Source organism: Eptesicus fuscus, chromosome 18 (genome assembly GCF_027574615.1).
Source record: "Eptesicus fuscus isolate TK198812 chromosome 18, DD_ASM_mEF_20220401, whole genome shotgun sequence".
NCBI classification, from domain to species: domain Eukaryota; kingdom Metazoa; phylum Chordata; class Mammalia; order Chiroptera; family Vespertilionidae; genus Eptesicus; species Eptesicus fuscus.
The window spans coordinates 37,183,119-37,208,049 of NC_072490.1; the positions used below are offsets into that span (position 1 = coordinate 37,183,119).

Below are 24,931 nucleotides of genomic sequence, written 5' to 3' on the forward strand. Positions count from 1 at the left end.
GTTACCCTGTTCCACCCAACCCCACCCCACCCCTTTTCCTACCACTCCCCCACTGCATTTTCCATACAAATGTTTCTATTTTATTGTTCCTTCTTGTAATAAAGGGAAGAGGATAAAACCAAAGGTAGCTTTGTCTCCCCAGATAACGCCCCCCTCCACTCCACACTGTTATGCAAACTGCTTAGCTTGAGGGTGTCTGGACCCTGAGGTAGTTGCATGGAGCCCCCTTCCCAACATGAGTCTGAATGGAGGAGAGTATAGGGAATGGAGGGAAAAGATATTGGGAGAATCCCTTTGTCCTGTGCCCCCCAGCTAGACTTCCAGCCCTGTGGATCTCTTTCTGCGCTTTGCTGGTGGTTCTTGATGGGGTTGGCGTAGGTCAGCACTGAACAGCACCTGGGGGCAGGGGAAGAGTCTATGTGGGGACAGGGTACACTGGGTTCAGGGTACACTGGCTGGTGGAGCTGGTGGTAGTGTGGGGAGAAATGGAATTACTGGGGAGCAGGTCCAGGGCAACACAAGTCCACTAGAGTCAGGGCTGGGGATGGAGGGTAGAGAATCCTTTAGGGTCACCTAGGGCAGAGGCAGTAGAAGAGTCCCTGGGTCAGGGCTTGGGGAGAAGTCCTATGGGGTCAGGGCTGGAGGAGAGGAAGCCTACGTATACTCACTGCTTGGGCCCAGCCAGCATAAGGTCCCCACAAGCTCCGGAAAAAGTTTCCTAAATCAGAGATAATGAGGTAAAACAAATTGGCCTCACATCCCCATCCACAGTGGTGGGGTATTAGGAAGAGAGGTGAGAAGTTTCTACCACCTCAGCCTACTGCTAGCCCTGGCATCTCCCTCTCTCCTTACCTAGTTCCTTGTTGGCCTGGGGGCTTGGACCCTTGCCCTGGGTTGTTGTGGGATGCCAGCTGTAGTCACGTTGGGCGATCTGCCACACGTGGACATCCACGGGCACGGCCTGGGGCTTGTCTAGGGCCATCAAGCAGATGCAGTCGGCCACCTTTGATGGACATAGAGGAGGAATGGCAGGATCCAGGCAGCATCCTGCTTCTAGCCCCAAAGCCAGCTATACTTCCTCCGACACTCTGAGATTATTATTATTCTATATTCTCAATCAATATATACCAACTATTAATAATTTTAAATACAGATGTGATGAGAGTGCTACTGCATGAATATCTACGTAGGCCAAGTTCTCATAACCTGGAAAGAAGCTGGTACTATATTCATTTTGCAGATAAGAAAAATGAGGTTCTAAAAGGTAAAGTGACTTGGCCCAAATTACATGGCTAGGAAGAAGCAGAACAAGGACTTAATGTTAAAGTTCAGAGCCCATAAAAAAAAGTTCTTTAAACAAAACTGCAGAGAAGTATACAGAAGAACACAATAAATGCCAGATTCGCAATCCTCTTGTTGAAATTAAAGAAAAAGTTTTATAAGTACATATAATTCACAAGAAGAATAAAAGTAGAAATACCTTCCTATGTGTCTTCCCAAAGATAACCACTGTTAAGTTTCCTGTGATTCCTTCAGGAAATTTCTGTGTGTATATATAGCAGTGTATATGTGCACCTGAACAAATGGCCTTTCTACAAATGCATTCAAAGGGCAATGTCCTTTATACCCTTTTTGCATTTTCTCCAATAAAGTATCCGCTTGTATCATTTCTCCTTCCTGCTCTGCCTCCAGAAGCTGAGCCTGCACCCAGCTCTCAGGCCTGTCTTGTCTCCTACTCTGTTACTCTCTACATGGGTGGTCTGAGGGTAGCTCCTACCCACCTTGAGGCCTCACCTTGATGCCCACTCCAGGCAGGGTGCAGAGGGCCTTGTGGGCCTCTTCGTAGGGGGCCTTGCGCAGCTGCTGCAGCCAGGGCAACCCCCCCTGTTCTTCAAGGATGGCTCGGGCACTGGCATTCACATAGCGGGCACGGTACCCAAGGCCCAGCTTCCTGAGCTTAGTCTCCACCTCTGGCCCTGGAGGGTGGGGAAAGGAGCAGGGTCAGGCAACCTCAAATCCTTTTATGTCCTCAGGCTAGTGTGAACCCTCCACCCCACAGGAATGCTTTCCTAAGCACCCCTCTCCCACCTCGCCACCCTCTGGGAGACCCTGGGATACTTGCATGTGCAAAGGATAGGATTAAGGTCTGGGTTCTACCCCTCTACAAATGTTTTCTGAACACCTATTTTGTGTTGGGCACTAGGGCAGGGACTCAGAAGGGCTTGCTGCCCTGGAGGAACTTCCCAATTGAGTTTCTTAACCTTTCCAAAGGGCTGTTCACACCCATGATCTAAATAATAGTCATAATAATAGCAAGAGCTTCTATGATCAAGTGTTGGTTATCAAATACAAAGTGCTTTGGATGCATTATCACATTCATTTTTCTCAAGGATCCTGATAATAGTACTGTATTTTTTCCTATTTTTTTCAAAATATATTTTTATTGATTTCAGAGAGGAAGGGAGAGGGAGAGAGAGAAACATTAATGATAAGAGAGAATCATTGATCGAATGCCTCCTGCATGACCCTACTGGGGATTAAGCCCACAACCTGAGCATGTGCTCTGACCAGGAATCAAACCCTGACCTCCTGATTCATAGGTCAACACCCAACCACTGCTCACTGGCTGAGATGTTTTTCCTATTTCACAGATGTTTTTCCTATTTCAAAATGATGACTTAGAAAAGGTTAAGTAACTTGTTAAAGAAAGGACACGGTGGAGATGGGATCTGCACCTGGGTCTGAAACACCAACTCCTGTGCTCTAAACCCGCTTCATGATTGCTTTATTCCCTCTCACCCTTCTAGATAGGAATTGTTATACCCATCCTACAAACAAGAGAAGCCTGAAGAGGTGAATGAATTTCTTGAGTTCTTATGAATACTAAGCTGGAAGCTAAGGTACAAGACTGGGTTTCTAACCACCAAAAACATTCTTTTTTTCTCCAGGCAGGCTGTCTCCTTACTATACATTCCCCAAGCACTTTCCCTAACTTGGTCCTCACTTCTGCCAACTGAGATACTTATCTCTGTAAAACTTGCCTCACAGGGCTGCTGTAAAGAATGTGTGTTCCTGGATACAAAATCGTTGGATTCACTATAGAGATAGCAACTTGAATTTTCCGCGTATTTCCCATATGCCAAACAATGTACTAGGTGCAGTATGTGTATGCTTTTACTCAACTCTTGTGACAACTCTGATAGGTTATCACATTCCACAGATGAAGAAACAGAGGAGAAGCTAAATAAGTGCCAGAGTTGGGATTCAGACTAAGGCACTCTCTTTCCAGAACATGTGTGTAGAGGTTTCTCTCTATGGAGTACGCCCGTGCCTTTCCTCACCCACTTCTGCCAAGGTGCATTTTCCTTGCCCCTCTCTTTCTCCTAAGCTCCAAGGGTCCTTCTTTTGCCTCTGTAACTTGTTTCCTGATCCCATTTCTTTTATAGCTCACTTCTATCTTTGTGACTTTCTAAATAAACTTTCTCTTAAAGACACACACACAACAAGCATATGCATTTAACCCCAAACTATTACACACTGCATATGGATGTTTTTCTGATGAGGCATTGAAACATGGGGCAAAAAGCAGAGTAGTGAGGTGCTGACATTTCAGGGACTGACAGGGAGGGTGAGGTATGTCTGGGGCTGATCGGACCAGACAGGGTGATTCTGGATGAGGGCAGTCTTTGGGAAGGCAGGAAGCTTTGAGATGGGAGATGGGGACCAGGGGTGAACTGAACAGACTCCGAAAGCTGTTAGTGAGCCTTGGGGCAGGCACCCACCTACTCACCAGCCAGGGCCTGCAGGCTGGGGAAGCCATGGTAGGTGACATCATCAAGCTGGATGAGCCGAGGTCCGAAGGCTTGGCAGAGCCGCTCCACCATGCCAGTGATGCGAGCAATGTTGTTGTTGGAAGAACAGATGAAGGAGAAAAGGCACTCGATGGGATCCTGTTGTAGGAGTCGAACACCTGAAGATCAGAAAGGCAGCGGGTAAGAGAAGCACCTGCTGTCAGGAGTGGCCTCCTCTCACCCTCAGATCCTAGGCATGTAGGCTCCCAGGGGAATGAGGGACAAAGTTGTTAGAGAAAGCAACATCATTCCTCATAGCATCTTGCGAGGTCTGGGTCATCATCCCATCCCAAGCCACAATGTAAGCACTATGAGGGTGGGGATTTGTGTCCATTTTGTTCACTGCTATATCCCCAGTCACTTAGCAGATGCTCTGTAATATTTACAGAATGAATGATGTCACCTGCCCTAGGTCACACATCCAGAATTTGACTCAATATCCTTTTCACTCCATGATGGTGATCAGTAGGAAAATCATAATAGTAATAACTACTATGTGTCAGGCACTATTCTAAACACTTTACATGTATTAGCTCATTTAATCTTCATAAAATCCTATGAGGTAAATATAATCCCCACTTTATAGATGGTGAAACTGAGTAACTAACCAAACTACAAGAACCCCAACCCAAACCCTGTCCCAGGCCCTATACTCACCTTGGAATTTCTGAGCTACTTTTTGGAAGTGGGGGTCCTTGGAACTCCAATGGCGATACAGTTGAGCCAGGCTGACATCCAGCTGGAAGTACTGGCGCAGGGCCTCTAGCTCTTCTGGTGTGGGCCTGCCAGTCTGGCCCTTTTCCCCTCGGTACACAGTGCAGTAGAGCTGCTCCTCGGTCTGGGTCAGTGTCCATACCTGGTCTGCCAGCACGCCACTCCAGTGCGCAGGGTTTTGCTCCTTCCACCTGAGACCCCAGGCACAGGGCCCTAGTACTCAGTTTCCCTTCTTGCAACCTTTGGGGCCCTCCCATCCTACAACCTTTCCACATATAAAACTGATTTATCCATTGTAAAGTAAAAGTGCTTTATTTTACATCAATTATATCATTTGATCCTCACAACACTGCACAGGCTTATTATGTCTTTATAAAAGTGGTAACATTTTCCCACCCTTACAACAATCACAGGCCATTAAAAAAAAAAAAAAAAAAGGTAACAGGCTCTTCACCCCTGCCTCAATTTCCTCTTTCGTACATTGAGATTTCTTCCATCACATCCAACTTTGCACTTCAGGCTAAGGTCACTCACCGGAAGGATTGTCCAGAAGCTAGAACCAAGTCCAGGCGCAGCTCAGAGCGTGGACAGGGGATGGAGGCCCACAGGGCCGGGACGGAGGATAGAGTGCGATGCCCCATGCTAACCAGGCAAAAGGGAGCAGGCTAATATTCCTGTATCAGGCTCCACCCCATAATGGCTCCGCCCACTCGGAAGCAGATCTACTCGCTACCAACAGACCAAGCCCACTAAGAGACCACGAACCTAAAGGCCTCGTCCAACTCCACGAAATCCTCGCCTCTCAATGTTTGTATTAAGTTCCGCCCAGTCGCCTTCTTCCACTCCTCGCAGGCCCCGCCCCTTACCACCCGCCAAAGTCCCGCCCTCTCTACTCGGTCCCACCTTCTGCCCTAAACCTCCCGCCCCCCAAGCCCCAGGGCGCTCACCACTGTACCTCGTAGCTGCCGTAGTTTGGGACGCGCGCGCAAGCGCACTCTTCCGGCCTTTCCTGCGAAGCCTTACCGGAAGTAGGGCTCAAGTCCGGGTTATTGGATCTAGAGGTAGCCAATCCGCGGGGAAATACGAGGCACCAATGAGAACGGGCGTGGCGGCGCTGGGCGGGCCTTCCCGAGGCATCTTAGCGGTTAGCGCGCGCTGGGCTCGCTGCTGGCGCTCTCTGGGCCTTTCCTCTACATCGGGCAGGCCAGCGTGTCCCCACCGACCGGGGCCCTGGTACTCACTGGCTGATGTCCTCAGACTTGCCGGCCCGCACAACCAAATCCTATCCCCCGCCATCTTCAGAGAGCCTTTCTCCACCGCGCCTCTCTAGTCTGCTTTTCGCTTACCTAGGTCCTCCTCCGATGAACCCCCGTTCACTGAGAATCGGACCCGGACCCGACCACAGCTCCAGCCCACAGCGCCTGTTTCCTGAGGAAATGTCTCCGCGCCCGCCGGTCTTAGGCCTCCTCACCGACTTCACTCCGAGGCCTGACTCCTCAGATCGTCCCGCCTCCTGTCCCTGCCTCCGCTACTCTGTCTGGACTTTCCTTCCGCACTCCCCCATCTCACACTGCCGCGTCGATTGCGGCTAGTGTAGGGGCTTTCTCTGGGGCTGGGAGAGGCAACTCAGTTCAAGCACAAGTGTGTGGCCCTGAGGCAGCCTGTCTGCCTAGCCCGGTTGCTGGGGCTGGCTGCCTGAGCCCAGGAAAGGGGTAATTTCTTCCCTTCTGGAGAAAGTCACAAAAAGCTAGACCTGGGCTTTTATCCGGCGACATTTTTATCTCCTAGCATAATGATTTTTGGTTGCTGATGATTAGACTGCAGTTTCCTGAAGGGCAAGATTTACAGCTGATTTATCTTTGTGCCCCACCCACATTACCTAGCAGGGAGTACCAGGAACTTGGTATCATCAGACATGATGTTGTCTCACTTCCACTCAGTAGCTCCAAAGCCTTCCACAACTGCCTCCTGTGATTGTCTCATCCATTGGCACACCAGCCCACAGGTGCCTAGCACTTGGAAGGCATTCCTTCAAAAAATGCTTGCATCAGAAAAGGAGCGGGTTGGGAATGAAGAACAGCAACCGTCTATAGTCCTGCTCTGTCCCCAGTTAAGAAGGGGAAAGTCGCAACTCTAGTGACTCTGAAACACTTGGACAATCCTGTTGAAGAACTTTAAACATCCGAAGTTCATGAAAGCTCGCACAGTTGACTCTTCCTCTAGCAGTTCAGCATACTGGTTAAATTGCAGACAGACAGACCTGAGTTCAGATCCTAGTGGGACAGCCATCATTCCCACTGTTAGGCGGATGGCCGTTCACCTTATCACCTGCACAGGCCTCAGGCCACTAGGCAGTTATGGCTTCTCCTGGCATGAGCAGGCAGAGGTGATGGGATGGTGTTTTATGCAGAATCCTAACCTTGGCCCACCACCCTGCACTACAATGCTGTGAGGTCTCTGGAGCTTTCTGGGAACTTCCTAATGAGAACTTAGGCAAGTTACTTAATTTTTCAAAACCTATGTCTTTGTGGAAATAACCACCTTATTATTAACCTTTCCTTTAATTAATGCAAGGATACATGAAACTGTATCTAAAGGAGCTAACACAGGTACTGCCACTCAGTAAGTGCATGAGAAATGAGAGCTGTCATATTATCTTTGCTGTTGTCTTACAAATGCAATATGCAGAGCAGCCAGCAACCACTTGGGCCCAATTATTTGCCATCCCTGGGGAACAGAACCTCCCTTTGCCCTGGCAGAAGGCAAGAACCAAGAATTCCAAACGGAATTTATTTTCTAAGAATCAATATATTTTCTTCTTTTGAAATAAATACAAACCAGTTTGAAAGGTGGGGGAATCTATGGGAAGAAGGGAAGAGGGGACAGGCCCCAGTCTTTTTAGTACCAAATGACTCTGGCGCGACCCGGAAACGCAGTTACAAATGAGAATAATTTAAATTCTCCACTAATTACAGTATTTACAAAAGCAGGGGAGGGGGTCACCTAGTGCCCCTCTTCCAGGCTGGACAGACATCAATCCCACTGTTAGGCAGGGCGGATGCCCGGTCACCTTATCACCTGCACAGGCCTCAGGCCACTAGGCAGTTATGGATTCTCCTGGCAGGAGCAGGCAGAGGTGATGGGCTGGCCTGTTTTATGCAGTGTCCTAACCTTGGCCCACCACCCTGCACTACAATGCTGTGAGGTCTCTGGAGCTTTCTGGCCTGTGGGACCTCCCCTCTCTTTGCACAGAGCTACCACGGGCCCTTGGAGTGTTCTGTACAGTCCAGCTGCACTCAGAGCAGGAGGGACCTCCCCCACCCAGCTTCCCCTGAGACTGGCCCCAAGACCAGGAATGAGTCAGTGCAGAGGCCGGTGCCACTCCAGGACAGTGAGCAAAGGGGAGAGAGGTGGCAGGGCACTGTAGATTGGGCTGTGCTGGGCAGTGTCAGTCACTATCACTGGTCTCGCTGCTCTGCTCGCCCTGGACCTTGCTGCGGTGTTGCAGAGCCCTGTGGTAGGCAATCTGCACTGATTTGCGGATGTTAGACTTGCGGCCCTCCAGCATCTTCTCCTTGTCGAGGTCCTGGTTCACACCCAGAGGAACCAGCTTAGTCCTAGGCAGCCATTGCCTACAAGATGAAGTGAGGATCAAATAAGTCATCTCTGGGAGAGCAATAAGCACCAGCCTTCCTCACTCGATTCATTCAAAAACACGTCCTGAGAACGAGACTCTGGTGGGCACTGGGATTCCCTGCCCTCAAATAACTGTTCACAGTGATAAAAGAGCCCAGTCAACTGTCACACTGAGGGGTAACCACAGGGTATTTATGGGTGCAAAAAGGAGGAGCCCTGACCTAACCTGAAATAGTACCCTGTCCCACAGGCTCCAGGCAGACTTTACTGGTATTAAAAATCCTCTGCATATAATTAACAAAAAGATTACATATGTAAACGAGACAGAAGAGGGATTCAGAGTCTGACTTTATGCCTGCTTTATCCTAATCTTGTCACCATGGAGGAAGAGGTGGGAAAACTAAGTCTAAAAGTCACCTCGATCTGGGTGGAGAGCCACTCCCATATTTGTCACAGTCACTGATGGTTCTTTGTTTTCTAGTCACAGCTGTTTGTCAGCTGTGCCCAATCAGTTGCTCAGACTTGTGGTCAACATAAAACTTTTTCTTAAAGACCTAAGTCCCTCCCCCCACTGATTTGTGACAGCCCAGCCTGTCTGTTGCTGGAATTTCCTGGCAGTCTGCCCCCATTTCCAGGGTTGTATTTGTGGCTGTGAGTCACCACATGCTCCCCTCCTCCCTTACCAGGTTCGCTTGTTGTCAAAGAAGAGGACGAGGTAGAGATGCTCTCGGGCTTCCTGGGTCATCTGCTCCCCAAGTTTCAGCACCTCTAGTGGGGGCACAGGAATGGGAACCCCATGGTGGAACATACCTTCCCGGGGCATCTTTGGATCAATGATCTGAAGGAATAATAAGACCTTGGTTTGATTCAGTCTCCTCTTCTCCAAGGCTTACTCTACCTAAGAATTTTGAGATTCCTTTGAAGTAGAGACATGGAAAGGTTATCATGCTACTGCAATGCTGACCTTCTTCCTATGCTGAATTATTTCAGAGCCCAAGGGGTCATGGGAAGGAAAAGGGAAAGTTGGAGAAACTAATCAGGGACCTCTAACTCTCTACCTGCCAAAGACCCCTGTACTCTGCAGCTCAGCAGAGAGTAGAAAAAGTCTATTAATTATGAGTCTGCATTCTGGGGTTGACAGGCAAGGGATATGACAAAAAAAAGCAGAATCCTACCAGAGCTGGGTACGATGGATACCCTCGGCATTTGGCCCACACCAGGTCCAGAGCATCCAGCGGGGAGTCCTCATCCTCTGACAGCCAGCCAGCTCCCCGGCCCAGACTCTTCCTTACCACTTCACAGGAATGGGAGAGAGGGGGCAGATCAGCAGACAGGGGGCTGGGAAGGCCCGGACACTGGGCCCCCAGCATCCCTGGCCTTGGGCGGGGGTACTTACTGCTGTGGCCCACACCGCGGCCAGTACCCACGGAGTAGGCCTCATTCTCAGTGCCTGAGGTATCTTCACTGCTGTCCTCTGGGAATGTACCCCGAGAGAAGGAGGGCTTGCCCCTGCCTTGTTTTGAGGGTGTTGTGCTGTAGACAAAACAAGGGGAGCTCAGCTCAAAGAAGAGTGAATGGCATGCTGGGTATCCTTTCTTCTTTAAACCCCCAGCGTCTAAGACTTTTGGAAAGCAGAAGCTACTTAAAGGTTTTCAAATCCAAATGTTCTCAGTGGCTTGGCAGTGATTTGACTGATGTGGGCTGGGTTTAGCAGTGGTGGTGATGAAATGTATACCCTGTCTAAAAGCAATACTGGCCAGATTTGCCAGACCTAATTTTTAAAAAGAACACAGAAACTGGGAATTTTATGTGGTACTTCTGAATTCCGTTTTTAAAAACACACCATGCTGGCCAAACAAAATATGTCTGTAGGCCAATCCAGGCCACAAAGCAAGAGTTTATGCCTTCTGCTCTAAAACATCAGCTGAACCCAGTATGGTTCCTTCCATTCCATTATGGTGATATTCTCATCTATTCCATTTATTTGCAGAGAACCTTGGATTTGAGCCATCTTAATCTAAGCTGAGATGGCTGCCACCCCACTTCCCATAGGGAAACCCAGAAGGGCATCCCAGAGGCAGGCCCTGATCTGGAGGGCTGGTACCTGGTCCGATCTGAGGCAGCACTGCTGCTGCTACTGCTGCTGGACTCAGAGTCTGAGCTGCTCCGGGGAAGGCTGCAGTCGTTACGATATACCAAGAAACTCTTCTTGACTGGCTGGTTTCCACTGCTGAAGCCATTGGCTGGTAAGTCTTGGTTGGGGGGGAAGGGGAGGAGGGAAGGAATCGGTCAGGAAGATGTAGATCAGAGATGGCATGGGGGTAAGAGGTACTTAGAGCCTGGCTTCCCTTTCTGTGCTGGAATATTCCTCCAACCTTGGCCAGCAGAGCTAGCTCTGGGTGGTGTCCACCATAGTTGGCCACAGCCCTGCCCCACCCCTTACACTTCCCTTGGCAGTTATAGACTTTAGGACAAAAATGGCTTAAAGGGCAGGAGATCACCAAGGAGGATGAGAAGAGAAAAGGTGAAGTGATACAATGGAGGGGGGCCTGGATGGGAATCTAGCTGGATCAGTGTCTTTGGGTTTCAGTTTCCCAGTCTGTAAAATGAGGGGATTGAATTAAATGATTGCTAAGGGCCCTTCTAGCTCTAAGATATTATGGGAAAATGAAGGGATAGGTGGAAGTTATGTTGGGAAAGATGGTAGCTTTGCTCTCTTTGGGGACTGGGTGGTGAGGCTCACCCATTGGGGGGTCTTCTGTGGATTTATCACTGTCGCTGTCTGAGCTCGAACTGGGCCGGGGGCTCCTACCCCGCTTGCGCTGACGCAGGGAGCCCATGATGGGAAGCTGAGGGGGCCCCACAGGACTGCCTCCGTGGCTGGGGGTCATCTGGCTCTCCCGGTTTTTGGGGGGCCGGCCCGGCCTCTTGGGCGGTCCAGCTGTCTTCGGGTTCTTTTTGGAGAACAGAACTGAGGTTCTCCTGCCCACCTCATGTGCGGGGGTTGAGGACATGTTGGGACCCAGGCCTGGAGCAGAGAAAGAGAGAAGGAAAGTTGGTGAGGGGCCTGATGTGGGAAGGGTAGATGTCATCCAGGGTATGCCCTGGGTGTATAAGTCCAATACTCCAGCTATTGTTGGGGAGATGATTTGAGGGTCATGGAATTGGGAACAGTGTCTCTTATACAAATAGCCAGAGATGCAGCTAAGAGGCCCCTGATTGGGGAATGAGGGAGAAAGTACAGCTAGCTGTGCAGGAAAGACCTCTGCCTTGGGGAGGGCAGGGGCTGAGTGTGTGCTGCAGAGTCAAAGTCTAATTTGCTTTGGGGTCCACCTTGTTATGGGGTTCAGACCTTTGCTTGTCTCCTGGCTGCTGCTCTCCTCAGCGGCACTGTCTGTCTGCCCATCCTTGTCACAGGCTGCTGGGTGAGGTGTCAGGCTGCCCCGGCTGGAAGGGCCATGGCGCTCAGGCCCATCCCTTCCAGTTTCCCGCTGGTGGGCAAGCTTCCGCCGAAGCGCTGTCATCTCTTTCTTGATCATCTTGGCGCGCCGTGAGCGGCCCACACTCTGCTTGCTGGAATTCACTTCATCTAACCGTTCCAGCAACAACTTCAGCTGCTCTTCCACTGGCAGGTGCTTCTGGTTCTCCAGCAGGACCAGCCGCTCCTCCTCTGCTGCTAGGAGTGGGGATAGGGGGGAAAAGGTCAGATTCAGGGCAGGTATTTGGACCCCTTAAATCTGGACAGGCAGTAAGAAACCCACTCTTGCCCGGTCGGTGTCGCTAGATGGTTGAACAAGGAGGTCACGGTTTGATTCCTGGTCAGGGCACATGCCCGGTTGCGGGCTCATTCCCCAGTGTGGGGCGTGCAAGAGGCAGCCGATCAATGACTCTCTCATCATTGATGTTTCTATCTCTCTCTTTCCCTCTGAAATAAAAAAAAAATATATTAATAAAAAAGAAAAGAAAAAGAAACCCTTCTCCCCTCAGCCGCTCACCAGGAATAGCCATAAAATAGCAGAACCAAGATGTGAACTGACAGGCATTGCTATCCATTCACCCATCTGGCTTCCTGGGGATAGCTTGTCACTGCTCAGCCTAACTGCTTCCTGCCTACACTGCCTGCTCCCAGGAGGGGACTTTTGGAAAGCTGTTCATCCCTAGCACTGGCATCTATGTGTGTGTGACTCATCACCCACCATCTTCAGTGTGGTGTGGGGCCTCGTCTCCAGCCAGGTTGTGGGGGATATGCATGCCCGTCTCAAAGTCAATGCCCATTTTTTCTGCCTGGCGCCGGGCCTGGCGGAGCACAGCACCACCCTGCTCACGGAGCCGCACCGCTGCCCGGTAGAAGATGGTATCCTTGGCGTTATACTTGAGGCAGTTGCTGACGATGAGGTTGAAGTCCTCCTCAAAATCATCAAAGTTCAGGTAGCGGTAAGCCTCCAAGTTCTGCTTCATGGTGAAAAAATCCATGGGCTTTTTGATGTGGTCTAGGTAGTCAGGTACCTGGGAGAACAGGGTAGGTGTAGCTAAGTGGAGATATGCCTCTCATTCCCCCTGAACCCCTGCCCCTAATACTACCCCTTGAAATGCATCTGTAACCTCCTCCCACCACAGTTAAGAGGTAGGCATATAGCTCAGGGGAAAAGAGAACTGAATTCAGTCTTGACTTTACCAGTCACAAGCTGTGTGATCTTGGCAAGTCTCCTAACCTCTCTGGGCCTTCTTTTCCTGGCCTGGAAAAGTGATAAAATTACTGCCAAAATCCACCTCCTAGAGCCGTATGAGGCTTCAACAAGAAGATAGCTAGGGGATTCCTCTGGAAATAATACCACCTTGCATTCCTATAGCTCTTTTTTGCTTATCATTAAGACTTATAAGGAGGCTGCTGCCTTAGGCCTCTCATTTTATACCTTTTAGAGAGAAGAGTCTGCCAGTCAGGACCTAGGGCTTCAGAGCTGGTTCTTTAGGTGCTGAGCCTTCTAAAGTCTCCGTTCTAGGGGTCAGCACCCGGAAAGTGTCTTCCTGCCTTGCAATTATTCATTTGGCAGACTCAGTCCCTGCCTCTGGGGAGGGAGTGCAGATTGCCTCCCATTCTGGGCACTTGGGGTATGACAGGGACAAGACAGAGTCCAGGTGATGCATGTGGCTCCAGTTCATCCTGGAGCCCCAGAGCCACCAGCCCCTCTCTTCAAGGTCCCCTCCTAGTCCCTGGCCCAGACCTGCAGCAGGGGTCCAACTGGGAGAGGAACAGAAAGAAGGTGGAGTGAGGGGAAGGGATTCTTACTTCGTCCAATTCGGTTACCTCAGACAGAGGGACCGGCTCGCTGAAGATGTTGCCCGTGTCCTTCTCTTGGAGCTGCTCCAAGGTTTTGCGAAGGAGGATGAGAAAGGGGGTCAGCTGCATCTCCATGGCGATCTGCTGGACCTTGATCTGACACACATAAAGGCCCAATCAGCCAGCCCCAGGCCAGTCCCTTGGCAGAGAGGTCTGAGGAGATGGTCAAAGCTGGTTTGGGAATTCGCCTTCCTTCCCACCCCCAACAGCTGGGAGTACTCACTCAGGTCTATGTTCTACAAGGCCCCACCCAGTGAAACTCCCCAACTACTCTGGCCTTTCCCTTCCTTGATTTAACTTACAGCACTAGCTACCTGTATCACATAATTAAAAGTTCCATTCATTCTCTCCTCTGACATTCTGTTTCTGGTGAGCCCAAGAGCACACTGAGCATCAACCCTATTACTTGCTGGCTAGACAACACATGCTTTTCCTTCTCCCAGATATGTTTTCTGTAAAATAGAGCTGGCCCAGGAGCACTCACCGTCTCCCTTTTGAGTTTCTCCCGCTTGCGAATCAGCTCTACCAGCAGCCGAGCTCTCTCTAGGTCATGCCGGAGCCGCTGCCAGGACTTGAGCTGTTCTTTGAGGGCCCAGTTCTTATCCTCAGAATCTCTCTGTAGAAGCAAAAAAGGGCATTAGAAGATGATGAGGGAGTCAGAGGAAAGGGCAGAGGAGAGGATAGCCCAGAAAACTGGGCTAAGGGCAGGTACAGCCAAAGGAGGGGGCACAGGAACTTACTGGCAGGTGTGCCAGCTCAAGCGGGAGCTCCTCAACCTAAGTGTCCCCTGTGCCAATGCTTGGCATACACTTGTTGAGGAAATGAATAAGCACATAGGAACAGTACCCTTCTACAAGTGGATAATTTGTAAGAATTTCTTCTTGGTTCTCCCTCCAGGAAGCATGCCCCTGCCATTCCCTCCTCCTCTCCACACCTCCCCCACATAAGAAAAAAAATTTCTTCCTGAGCCTGGTTTGAAGGCTAGCTTAAAAAAGGGAACAGTCTAAGCTCTCAGACACTGGATGCTATAGTTACAAATCTTGATCCTTATCCCCTGGTCTTAGTTCCCAGAGCCCACAGGGAATATGACACAGTACCCCAACTTGGTCACAGTTCCTCTGAGACTGCAAGTGTGTCTGCAGGCGACGTAACAGCGGGACCCCATTCCGTGACTGCCGCTTCAGTGTCCAGTAGCTGTGCAGCCTCTGCATGAACTGGCTCTTCCTTTGGATTGTTAGGCGGTTGGTAATTTTACTGAGCCTAGGAAGCAGGATAACAAATTTTCTTATGTAAAACAAGGGTCTCTTAACTAGTGCGAGTTCCTAAATGGGGTTGAAAAGGGAATAAGTCTGCTGTCAAAAAGTTTGTGACATCGGGCGTAAGGCAAAGAGCAAACAGTGCCATCAATAGCACCTCAGCAGACAGGAAGACAAGCTCCCAGCACTAATCCAGATCCCTAACCCTGCCCTGTTCCCCTGGGGGTCAGGGAGTTTGACCCCTAAAATTGCTCTATTTGACCCTCGGATACCCAACTCACACTGAGCATTACAAGGTACAGTATAGGAAACTGACTAGGTAAAATAAGAGTTAAGAAAAAAAAAAAGAGTTAAAAATAACTGATCATAGCCCTCATTTGGATTCACAGTGGCAGTAATTACTTTGTGACTCCTTAAGCATTTCCCTCCCCCTTTTTCAATCCAGTTCTCCTTTCAGAGTCAGACTATTTCTTCTTCTGTGGCTGGTAGCTATTACATCCTCTTTCTTCCTAACTTAAACCACACCATCAAAGTGAAGGGCAGTTTAAAATATATGTTAGGTCTGCCAGATAAAACTTGCAAGTTTCTGGCTCCTAATGTAAGTCAGGTGACTTGCTATAGCTAATCTCTTTTGGATTTTTTTCTTAAACTTCTACATAGCTCCTGATAGGAAGATAACCCAACCCTGTCACTTCACCCAGGGGGCTATCAGTCTCCAGGAGGGTTTGTTCTTCCCTCACCAACCTGACCACTGCTCCCCACATACCTGTGTGGTGGAATGCAGGGCACTGACACCACAGGTGCTGCTGCCCTCTTCTCTGCCAGGATCTTTCGTGCCTTCTTCATCTTGATCCGGGACTTGGCCTTGGCCTTCTTGACCTTCTCTGAACTCCAACTCTTACCCTCATCCTCCTCCTCATCCTCTTCCTCCTCACCCTCACTGTGGGACAGGGCAGGCAGCCGGCGAGCTGAACCTGGGGGTGTATGGATGTCACAGTAGGCTGTTTTGCGGACGCTGAAGGAGGTGCCGTTGGCACCTGTCTCCCGCACAGGCTCCATCTTCATGTAAAGGCCGGCCTGCTGGGCACATGTCACGTGGAAGGCTGTGTAGCAGTTGGCTTTGTGGCACTGAATGCAGGCCCCTGAGCCCCGCTGTTTGCAAATGTAGCAGGTGAGCTTCCAGCGAGCTGGCGGGATGTGCTCGATGCTGTCGATAGGCTCCAGGAAGACTGTGTTGGCAAAGCAGACCTCAGGGATCCACAGGGCACACACCACATGGGCCCAGCGCCCATCATCTGTCTGCTTAAAGGCACCACCCTTATTGGGGCACAGGGCACAGTCCACAGCACGTGAGGGTGATTGTAGACAGCGGCGGCACAGCCACTGGCCCTCGGGGATATAGGGGACACCATAGCACTCCTGGTGCACAGCCAGGTTGCACATGTCACAAAAGAGGATGACATTGCTGTTCTGGCATTCACCATCATTGCAGATACAGCACACAGCATCCTCATCCACTAGTGCATTGGGGTCGCCTTTATTGTGGCTCTCAAAGTAGGACTCCTTCTCCAGCCGGTCCATTAAGTACTCAAAGATCTCCTGCGGGATGGGACTCACACCCTCCGTCTTCCGTCGTTCATTCATGATATCCAGCCAGATGTAGTCCTCTTCATCCATGTCATACTCTACCTCCTCATCCAGCTCCTCTGCTGACTTTTCAATGTACCTGCAGTGCACACAGGCAGCTCAGCATCATATGGTTGAGATTTTCCTCCATTAAAGACAGTGTGTTACATTTGCCAAGTATTCACTCTAAGCCAGGCCTGTACCTTTACATATGTTGTCTCATTCCATCCTTACCTTAACCCCAAGTACTCTAGGTCCTGTAATCATTCCTGTTTTGCAGAAAAGAAAGCATAGTTTTGAGGAGGTTACTGCACCTGCCCTAGCTCTCTTGTGAAAAAGTGGTAGCGCTGGGAAGTGGCGTTAGGCCTGCCAACTCCAAACCTCATGTCCTACCTGCTACACAGCCTCCCTTGGGGTGCAGAGGCTCAACCAGATTCCTAAAGGGAAGAAGATGGGGCAGCTAGGACCCATCTGGATGATGGTACAAAGAGTCAGTGGAAGGAAGTTCCTCAGGTGTCACTTGCAAATTATATGTAAGTTGTTTTAGCAGCAGCTGGCAGTGTCCTGAATGGAGCAGCTGTGGGTCTTGTCAGCTGTTGCCAGCACCAGCTCAGGGCTCCCTCAAACTATAGGTACTGTCTTTGTTCTCTGGATAGCATTGGGAGATAACAATCAGAATAGTTAAGATGTACTATGAGCCAGGCATTGTGCTAAGTTACCACATTTATTTTCACCACAGCCACAGGGTCAATATTCTTATTGCCCTCATTTTGCAGATGAGGAAATTCAAGCTTTGAGAAGTTAATTAATTGCCCAACACAGAAAGGTCACAAAACCAGGAAGTGGCAAAGCTAGGATTCAGACTCCACCCTGGGGCACTCACTGGGCTCCCCACGCCCTTACCATGCTCTGGATCACCTGGACTCTAGTATTGTAAAACTATAGGGAGCTACAATAGAATGAATGGGGCTTTCGCTTCTAACAAACCTAAATTTAAATCCTGGCTCTGAAAAAAATAAAAATAAAAATCTGGCTCTGCTACTTTGTGACCTTCAGGGCATCACTGCTCTTTTCTGAACCTGTTTTACTGAAGATAGCATTAAGATAATAATACTTCCTCCCAAAGATGCTGTCAGGATTAAATGGAATTACAAAAGTAAATGGGCTAAATCAAGTGGCACATAGCAAGCTGCACCTCTTCTCTCCACAAGGGAAATGGGGCTCTGGTGCTAGAGCAGACCAGGCAAACATAGGCTCTGGAGCCATGCTTAATTTTATTTTTAAAAAAATATTTTTATGGATTTCAGAGAGGGAGAGAGAGATAGAAACATCAGTGATGAGAGAAGAAGCATTGATGGCTGCCTCCTGCATAACCCCCACTGGGGATCAATCTGGGCATGTGCCCTGACCTGGAATCGAACTGTGACGTCCTGGTTCATAGGTCGACACTCAACCACCGAGCCATGCTGGCTGGGCTGGAGCCATGCTTTATATGATACTAGGCAAGTGAGCTAGCCTCCCTGGGCCTAGGTTTCCTCATCTTAAAGTGGTGATGCTAATATGAACTTATTTCATATAGCTATTGTAAGCATTAAGTGAGTTAATACAAGTAAAGTACTTAGGAACAGTACCTGGCATGTAATAAGTACTCAATAAATGTTAGGTTTATCATTAGCTTTTGTATAACCCTGACCAACCACCTTGCCATGGATTATAGCTGCTTATGTGTTGAACTCCTCTATAGGATAGAGGCAAGAACCATGTTTGATTTACCACACAGAAACAAGTTCCCAGTGTTGTTCATTTGAAAGGTATTTTGGAGGTGGAAGGGAAGAGAGAGACTAAAATGCTATGTCTATAGGAAGCAGCTTATTCCTTAGCCCTTTACCTCTTCCCAAAGGTGACTACAATACCCTCATTGTGAAAAAGGGTGTGGCTCAGAGCTAGTGTGAACCATATGGCCCCTTCCAGATCTTGTAATCAGCTCCAAAACTTTTCTCTGCCAAGACATTACCTGATGGTGCATAGCACACTTCTACAGTGCACCCATATTACAGGCTACAGCACAGATAAGGTAGGTTGCATGTCATGTAGAACTCCTGGCTCACCAGCTGACACTCCGTCCTCCCACTCCCCCTCAAGAAAGCACTCAGATGCAAGCGAGAGCAAGTGGTGTTATTAGAGAGATGATCTCAAATCTTCCCAAATTTACATAGAAAGCAAATAATTTCCCAAACTAGGGCAGTTTTGCTAACAACAGTAATAAATTACATGCAACATACCTCCAACTGATAGAGAACAGACCTGATCCCCAGGAGGAAAGAGTGAATCTGTCCTGGAGAACAGACCTGATACCCAGGAGGAAAGAGTGAATCTGAGTGGAGGGAGGAAGAAAAGGAGCAGAATGAGCTGGGCTAAGCTGCCTACCAGAGCAAAGAGCGCCATTAGGAGGGAGCCATTAGCAGGGAGGGCAGACCCTGAGGGCCTCTGTGTTGGGGGTGGACATGACAGTCTAACAGAAAAGAGATAGTGTAAAGTCAGAAGGAGGTGAAGCTGGGCTCAGTAGATGAAAGAATGGAAGAAAGGAAGGAGACTGGGTAACACGTGAACAGGCAAGAGAAAAAAGTGACACACTGAGCCAAATTACTTGAGTTCCCACAGATTTGCTTTTATGAGATTTGCCTTTTATGACATTAGTATATCATCATATGGATGGCACTTTTGGTAAAAACTTTTCATATAAAAACCTTTCTAAGTCCTTCTCAGAGATCAAGCCTTCTGATTAGTTGACACCAAAGATTGCTCCTTAACTAACTCATCAGAATGCCCTTTTTGCCTTGGATGCCTAAACTCTCAGAGGTAACTTTTATACTTGGTTGTTGTACCATCTTTCAGCTAGGCTTTCTGTATATAATTTTATGACCACATTGCCCCACCCCTTCATTTTTATCCCATGTTCAAGGAATTTAGCCTATGCCTGTGACTTTATTAAGAGCCACTGTGACTAACTTCTGGAAGGAAGTGGGGTACCAAGAAACAATTAAATGAGATAAATAAAAAGGCCATTGGAGGATTACCAAATATAGTTGATGGAAACACTGCTTAGGCATGCTAAAGGATGGGTGACAATAACAGAACAAATAATAGGAAAATTAGCCCTGCAGATTTACAAACTGCTTTTAGGACCGTATGAAATCAATGTTCCCAGTCTTCTACCTTTAAGCCAGCAGAAGAACATTAAACCAGCTCTACAGGTGGGGTCACTAGAACACCAGAGCCAGATGCCTTTCCCAAGGTCACACAGTGAGGGAGTGGAGCGAGTCAGGAACCAGAGAAGGGATCCTCTGATACAGTGGAAATAGTGCAGCTTTGGAGTCAATAGAACCTGGGTTTGAATACGGGTTCAGCTACCTACTGGCCTTTGACTTTCGGTAAGTCTGGCCCCCTTTCTGTAGTTTCCTCATCTGTGGAATGAGAACAATACCTACCTAAGTGGGTTATGAGAATAACATGAAGTAGTTATAGTAAGGGCCACCATCATTAGCTGGGGTACTGTTCCTCGTACTGCCCTACTAGTGTGCTCCTGCTATCCTTTATCCCTGCTACTCTCCTATCTGCTGCCTGTCACCACTCTCTGGCTCCTGAGCCCTGCTTGACCAGTGTTCCAGAGTTAGGAGGCAGAGGTGGCCTTACCGGTAATAGGAAGTTGGCCGGGGTGGGGCATCAGGGGTGTCCTGCTCCAGCTCACGGTACACAACCTCTGGCAGCTTGGGAGTGGTGCTGGCAGAAGCATTATGGTGGTGGTGATGGTTGGAATCCTTGCGCTTCTCCTTGTTCTTATGCTTGCCTGACTTGGGAGTCACAGCCGGCGTCTCCGTGTTCTCTTTGTTGCTGCCATTCTCGGGGGCCTCCTCGGGGGCCTCCTCATCCTCTGACACCACATCCAGGTTGTCAAAGATGCTGATGCGATGGACGCGGCCGTGCAGGTCTACCTCCACCATGCGCTGGGCCTGTGCATAGCTCATCACCTCACGGCTGGGTGACTGGGATACCTCTGAGGGGCTGGGTGACTGCTTGTTGGCTGGGCGTGACTGGCGCCCCTTCTTCTTGTGCTTACGGAGAGGAGTCTGCTGCGGGGGTGGTGGGTTGTCGTGGTCATAATGGTACAAGTGGTACTCAATACCACTGTAACTCTTGTAGACCTTGCGGCAAGTCTCCACGGGGCACTCATATGGTGGCTTAGTCGCCCGCAAGTTGTGGCAGAAAGTCTTCACGTCAAAGTCCACCCCCATGCTGTCACATCTAGAATTTACAGATTAATTAGTATAGGCCTGGGAAGAGTTTATGACCACTCCCTCCAGCCCTCCCTCTCTTCAAGGATCCTGGCCAGCCCACCTCTACAGCATATGCAAATACCATCTTCTCCACATGATGGCCACAGTATGGATCTCATCACCTCTTGCCTGGTTATTCTGCCCTATGCCTCAACTCTTCTAGCCTAATATTGCATAATGTGGCCAGAGTGATGTTTTTACCAAGTAGCAACAGTCATTTCAACCTATGATTAAAAGCTTTCTGATGCTCCCTACTTCACGATAATATCCAAATCCCCTATGTTGACATTCAAGTGCTCCTTTCATTGTCTGGCCCTAGTTCTCCTTTCCAGACTCTTCTCTTCACCAGTTGCATCTTTGGGTCTGTCTATCCAAGGCAACTTGCCATTTCCTGAAAGTTATAACCTCTCATTCCTGCAAGACGACCTCTATTGGAACGCCTTCCATTCTTTCTGATTGGTGAGCTCCTACTCATTCTTCAAAACCCATATTAAATGTCACTTCTGTTATGCCTTCTTTGTCTCTCCTATAGGGAACTGTGCTTTCATAGCATTCGATTTTCACCTCTTTGTCTCCTCCCACTAGACTGGGAGCTATGCACTGCAGACACCAGAGCCTACCCACCTCTATATCCCCAGTACTTGGAATGCAGTGGACATTCAGTTTTTGGCAAATGAATGAATAACTTGTTGAATGAATAGAGGAATGAGGGATCAGCAGATTTGGAGCTGAGAGAGATGGATGAAGGCTAGTGTTAGCCCATGTAGTAACTTGAATGGGTAGCAATGACTTAGTCCTGGTATCCAGCTGAATCACTGGATTATAGAAAGAATTAGTTCATTTCTGAGGTCTTTAGGGGAAGTCTATGTCCTGGCCCTGGCAGTGGTACCAAGTCCTAAGGGTATAAACAGGAACAAGACAATTCAGGCACACTCAACTCCATGCTGGTCCTCAGGGCCCTCCCATTCTCCTCTCCAGTGTTCCTGGGTGAATGGAGACAGCAGATGGCACCAGCCCCCAGGAAGCCCAGCTTAGTCAGAGACTGCCCCAGTTTCTCCAGCCTTAGTTGAGTTTAACAATTCAGCTAGGGGCTTGGCACCATTCCAGGCAGTGCCACCCTGAGCTCCCTGACAAACAAGGACCCCTCTAGGCCTCTTTTCTCCTGCAACTTAACCAAGCAAGTCGGCTGCTTCAGCCTCTCTTTGTCAAAGCACCCAACTTCCACGTCAGTGAAACTCCAGCTCCCTTCTACTTCCTACCTGCTTCTGTGTCTTTAAACACAGACCAATCAGAAGCACAAATAAGCTCTCCTCTTTCAATGATGCGTCCCTGGTGAACACTGCAGCTCTGCTGCACTGGCTCCCCAGCTTCCGAAGTAGCACAGAGACCCGGGCAGATGTCCCCCTGGGACTCAGTGGCAGAGGCACAGGGGAGGGAGCCAAAAACTTAGATCTGAAAGGCTGTGGGCCCAAGGGGGTGGCAGCGTAACTCAGGGGGCTAGAGGAAGTTGGGGGCGGGAGCCGAAGGGATCAAGGCCCTGCCCAGGCGGTGCCGCAGCCCTCTCCCGGATGAGGCGAGGTTTCTCTTTTTTCGAAGTGTAACAAGTTAAACAAGGCTCCCTCCTGAAGTTGACCCTGGTAGCCACGAAGGATACACTGTTGCCCGGGATTCCTGCTGGGAGCGAAGGCACTGTCAGTCCTCCCGCCAGGAGGGGGCTGGAGCGCCCCGAGGGGCACCTGGGCAGGACTGCTCAGTGCGCGCCCCACAAAAGTACTCAACTCCTTCCCCGCTAGCCACTCTCGCCGTGGTCCCAGGCCCGCACTCACCGGCCACCTCGAGTCCGGGCTCATCGCCGGGGCCGCCCGCCGGGGCTCCGACCCCACTTGGCGGGGAAAGACGGGCCAGGGAGGGAGAGCCCCAATTCCGGAGACTTCAGACCTCGCCACCCCGGCCCCTTGCCGTCCCACGCTCTGGCCCCGGCTCCCCGGGATTCCCGCGCTGACCCCCGCCGCTCCCGGTTCCGCCGGAGCCCCGGTGTCTCAACTCTGTCGGCTGTCTCCTGTTTCGAGAGCCCCTAAATTGCCCGGTCTCGGGACCCGGCGCCGCTGGAACAATGGAGGCTTCCGGAGGCAGCGCGGGGACGGCGGCAGCAGAGACGGTGGCGGCAAAGGCAGGGACAGCGGCGGCGGCAGCAGCGGCGGCGGCGACGGCGTCTGCGCAGGGTAAACGTAGTGCCGCGGCGCTGCCGAACTGCACTTTCGCCACAAATCTCCTCCCGCCAACCGAGGCTCCGGAGACCATTCTCTGGAAATCGTAAGGGCCCCCTGAACATCCCACAGAGCTTCTCTAGCACCTCCATCTTAGAGTTGAGTTTATGGACACAGAAGTCGCGGTATCCAGGATCCGGAGTGGTCGGGCCATGTGTGGCGAATCTGCGGCCCCGAACATTGAGCACGGGGCTGGACTGGAGGAGCCCGCCCTTCTCCCTTCCCCCTCAGTCTCCTCCCTCCCTTGTCCCTCCCCGACGCTGGCGCCGCGGCTGCGGTGGAGACCCGGCCTTAGTCTCCCAGGAAGGCGGCGAGGCGGGGCCAGAGTTATGGGGCGGGGCTGGGGGGCAGGGCAAGGAGCAAGAGGGACGTGGGCTTGAGCCTAAGGAAGACCCGGATTTATAGTAGGGGCGGCGCTGGAAAAAGAATAAACCAGTCTATGGGGCGGGGTTTTATAGGGGGCGGGGTTTACATAAGGGGGCGGGGTCATTTGTAAAATGCCTCCTGGCTAGGAGAATAGGGACTGAGCCGGGGCAAAGAGTGAGGCTAAACCTAAGAGTGGGGCCTCAGCAAACAAAGGCGGGGCTTTGGATGGGTATGGAAGGTGGAGCTGGGATTGGGAGAAAGGATAGACCTGGGGAAAACGAAGCGAGGCTTCAAGGAAGGGGCGGGACTTGGATAAGGTAAAGGGGCGGAACTATACGGGAAAGGCGGTACCGGGAGTGGCTGAAGGAAAGGGAAGGAGCTTGGGAAAGGTATTGGAGCAAGACTGGAGGCAAGGTGTGGATCCGAAAAAAGGGACCGGATTTAGGGAGGTGCAGAGGGCTGTTGGGGCGTGAAAGGGCCTGTCTACAGTAAAATGGGATTCGGATGCCTGGAACCCTGTAGGTTGGCGGAGAAATGTATCAGGGCTACGATTTGCCGGGTGGGAGATGATCTCAGACAGAACTGGGCTCTGCCAGGTAACTCGGTTGGAGCATCATTCAGATGCACCTGGGTTGCTGGCTCCGTCCTGGTCAGGGCACGTGCAGGAATCAACCAATGAATGCATAGGTGGGTGGGACGACAGGTCAATGTTTCTCTCTCTCATCATAAATTTTATTTTTTTATATTTTTTGTATTGATTTCAGAGAAGAAGGAAAACGGAGAGAGAGAGATAGAAACATCAGTGATGAAAGAGAATCATTGATTGGCTGCCTCTTGCATGCCCCCACCGGGCTGGAGCCCCCAACCCAGGCATGTGCCTTTGACCAGAATCGAACCCAGGACCCTTCAGTCTGCAGGCCGACACTCTATCCACTGAGTCAAACCGACCAGGGCTCATCAATAAATTTTAAAAACACAGACAATTGGTTTTAATGTGGCTAGACCACTTAGTAGCTACATGAACTAGGGCAAGTTAAATTCTTCCTACCTCAAATTTCTTACTTGTAAAATGAAGCTCCAAAGCTTTATTGATAGTTCTTGGGGGCTTTGGAGAACTTTGGTGCTAGGGAGAGTCCATTTGTTAAATATGCTTATCACTAAGCATCTCCAATTTTGCCATGAAAGAGGAGTGTGAAAGAGTCTTTCAGGGTTTTGGGCCAAAGCCCAAAGGATCTGGAAACTCCTATTTTATGTTATTGCAAACCTTGCATTTGACCCACTATAATGTATGTTTTTGTATACAGTGTTTTAAAAAACAAAACCAAACACCCCATCTTAATAAAATCGGACACTCCAGGAAGATGTTTGCTGGTTAAGATCTTGGGATCTGGAGTCAAACTGAAGAGTTCTCTTCAATAAGTGACTTAATCACTCTGAACCTCAGTTTCCTCATTTGTCAAATGGAGATATAGTGCCTACCTCACAGGATTGTTGTGAGGATTAAATAGATGATGCTTATAAATCACCTAGCATAGTGTGTGAT

The 24,931-nt window shown here is 50.0% G+C and overlaps 2 protein-coding genes across 11 annotated transcripts; both read right to left on the reverse strand.

Annotated features, from left to right (window-relative positions):
* Positions 1–177: 177 nt before the first annotated feature.
* OGG1 (8-oxoguanine DNA glycosylase) lies at positions 178–5,413 on the reverse strand. Its single transcript, XM_054729750.1, has 8 exons — positions 5,331–5,413; positions 5,100–5,207; positions 4,509–4,756; positions 3,791–3,970; positions 1,795–1,976; positions 853–1,003; positions 669–718; positions 178–396 (listed from the first exon to the last, which is right to left on the reverse strand). Exons 2-8 carry the CDS (start codon positions 5,204–5,206, stop codon positions 313–315), a joined length of 1,002 nt encoding a protein of 333 aa, XP_054585725.1. The 5' UTR covers position 5,207; positions 5,331–5,413; the 3' UTR covers positions 178–312.
* A 1,825-nt stretch (positions 5,414–7,238) lies between these two features.
* Positions 7,239–22,921, reverse strand: BRPF1 (bromodomain and PHD finger containing 1). 10 transcript variants are annotated; one of them, XM_028161620.2, is made up of 14 exons: positions 22,582–22,921; positions 20,115–20,723; positions 15,562–16,521; positions 14,637–14,799; positions 14,024–14,155; positions 13,507–13,635; positions 12,398–12,707; positions 11,554–11,874; positions 10,945–11,229; positions 10,306–10,453; positions 9,598–9,734; positions 9,377–9,495; positions 8,885–9,039; positions 7,239–8,197 (listed from the first exon to the last, which is right to left on the reverse strand). In XM_028161620.2, exons 2-14 carry the CDS (start codon positions 20,711–20,713, stop codon positions 8,014–8,016), a joined length of 3,642 nt encoding a protein of 1,213 aa, XP_028017421.1. In that variant the 5' UTR covers positions 20,714–20,723; positions 22,582–22,921; the 3' UTR covers positions 7,239–8,013. The 10 variants fall into 10 exon arrangements, with proteins under 10 accessions (XP_028017421.1, XP_008150060.1, XP_028017412.1 ...); XM_008151838.3 differs by having other exon boundaries at positions 11,554–11,877; XM_028161611.2 differs by having other exon boundaries at positions 13,489–13,635.
* Positions 22,922–24,931: the final 2,010 nt, after the last annotated feature.

What these genes read in the sequence shown, in the direction of transcription:
- BRPF1 (XM_028161571.2), bottom strand. Translation starts at nt 20,713, where the DNA reads ATGGGGGTGGACTTTGACGTGAAGACTTTCTGCCACAACTTGCGGGCG. An exon ending in CCCACACCACACTGAAGATG is followed by an intron (nt 11,878 to 12,397) that starts GTGGGTGATGAG and finishes CCCCACTCCTAG; the next exon opens with CAGCAGAGGAGGAGCGGCTG. An exon ending in CAGCCAGGAGACAAGCAAAG is followed by an intron (nt 11,230 to 11,553) that starts GTCTGAACCCCA and finishes TCTCTGCTCCAG; the next exon opens with GCCTGGGTCCCAACATGTCC.
- OGG1 (XM_054729750.1), bottom strand. Translation starts at nt 5,206, where the DNA reads ATGGGGCATCGCACTCTATCCTCCGTCCCGGCCCTGTGGGCCTCCATC. An exon ending in CAGCCTGCAGGCCCTGGCTG is followed by an intron (nt 1,977 to 3,790) that starts GTGAGTAGGTGG and finishes CCCACCCTCCAG; the next exon opens with GGCCAGAGGTGGAGACTAAG. An exon ending in CCAGGCCAACAAGGAACTAG is followed by an intron (nt 719 to 852) that starts GTAAGGAGAGAG and finishes TCTCTGATTTAG; the next exon opens with GAAACTTTTTCCGGAGCTTG.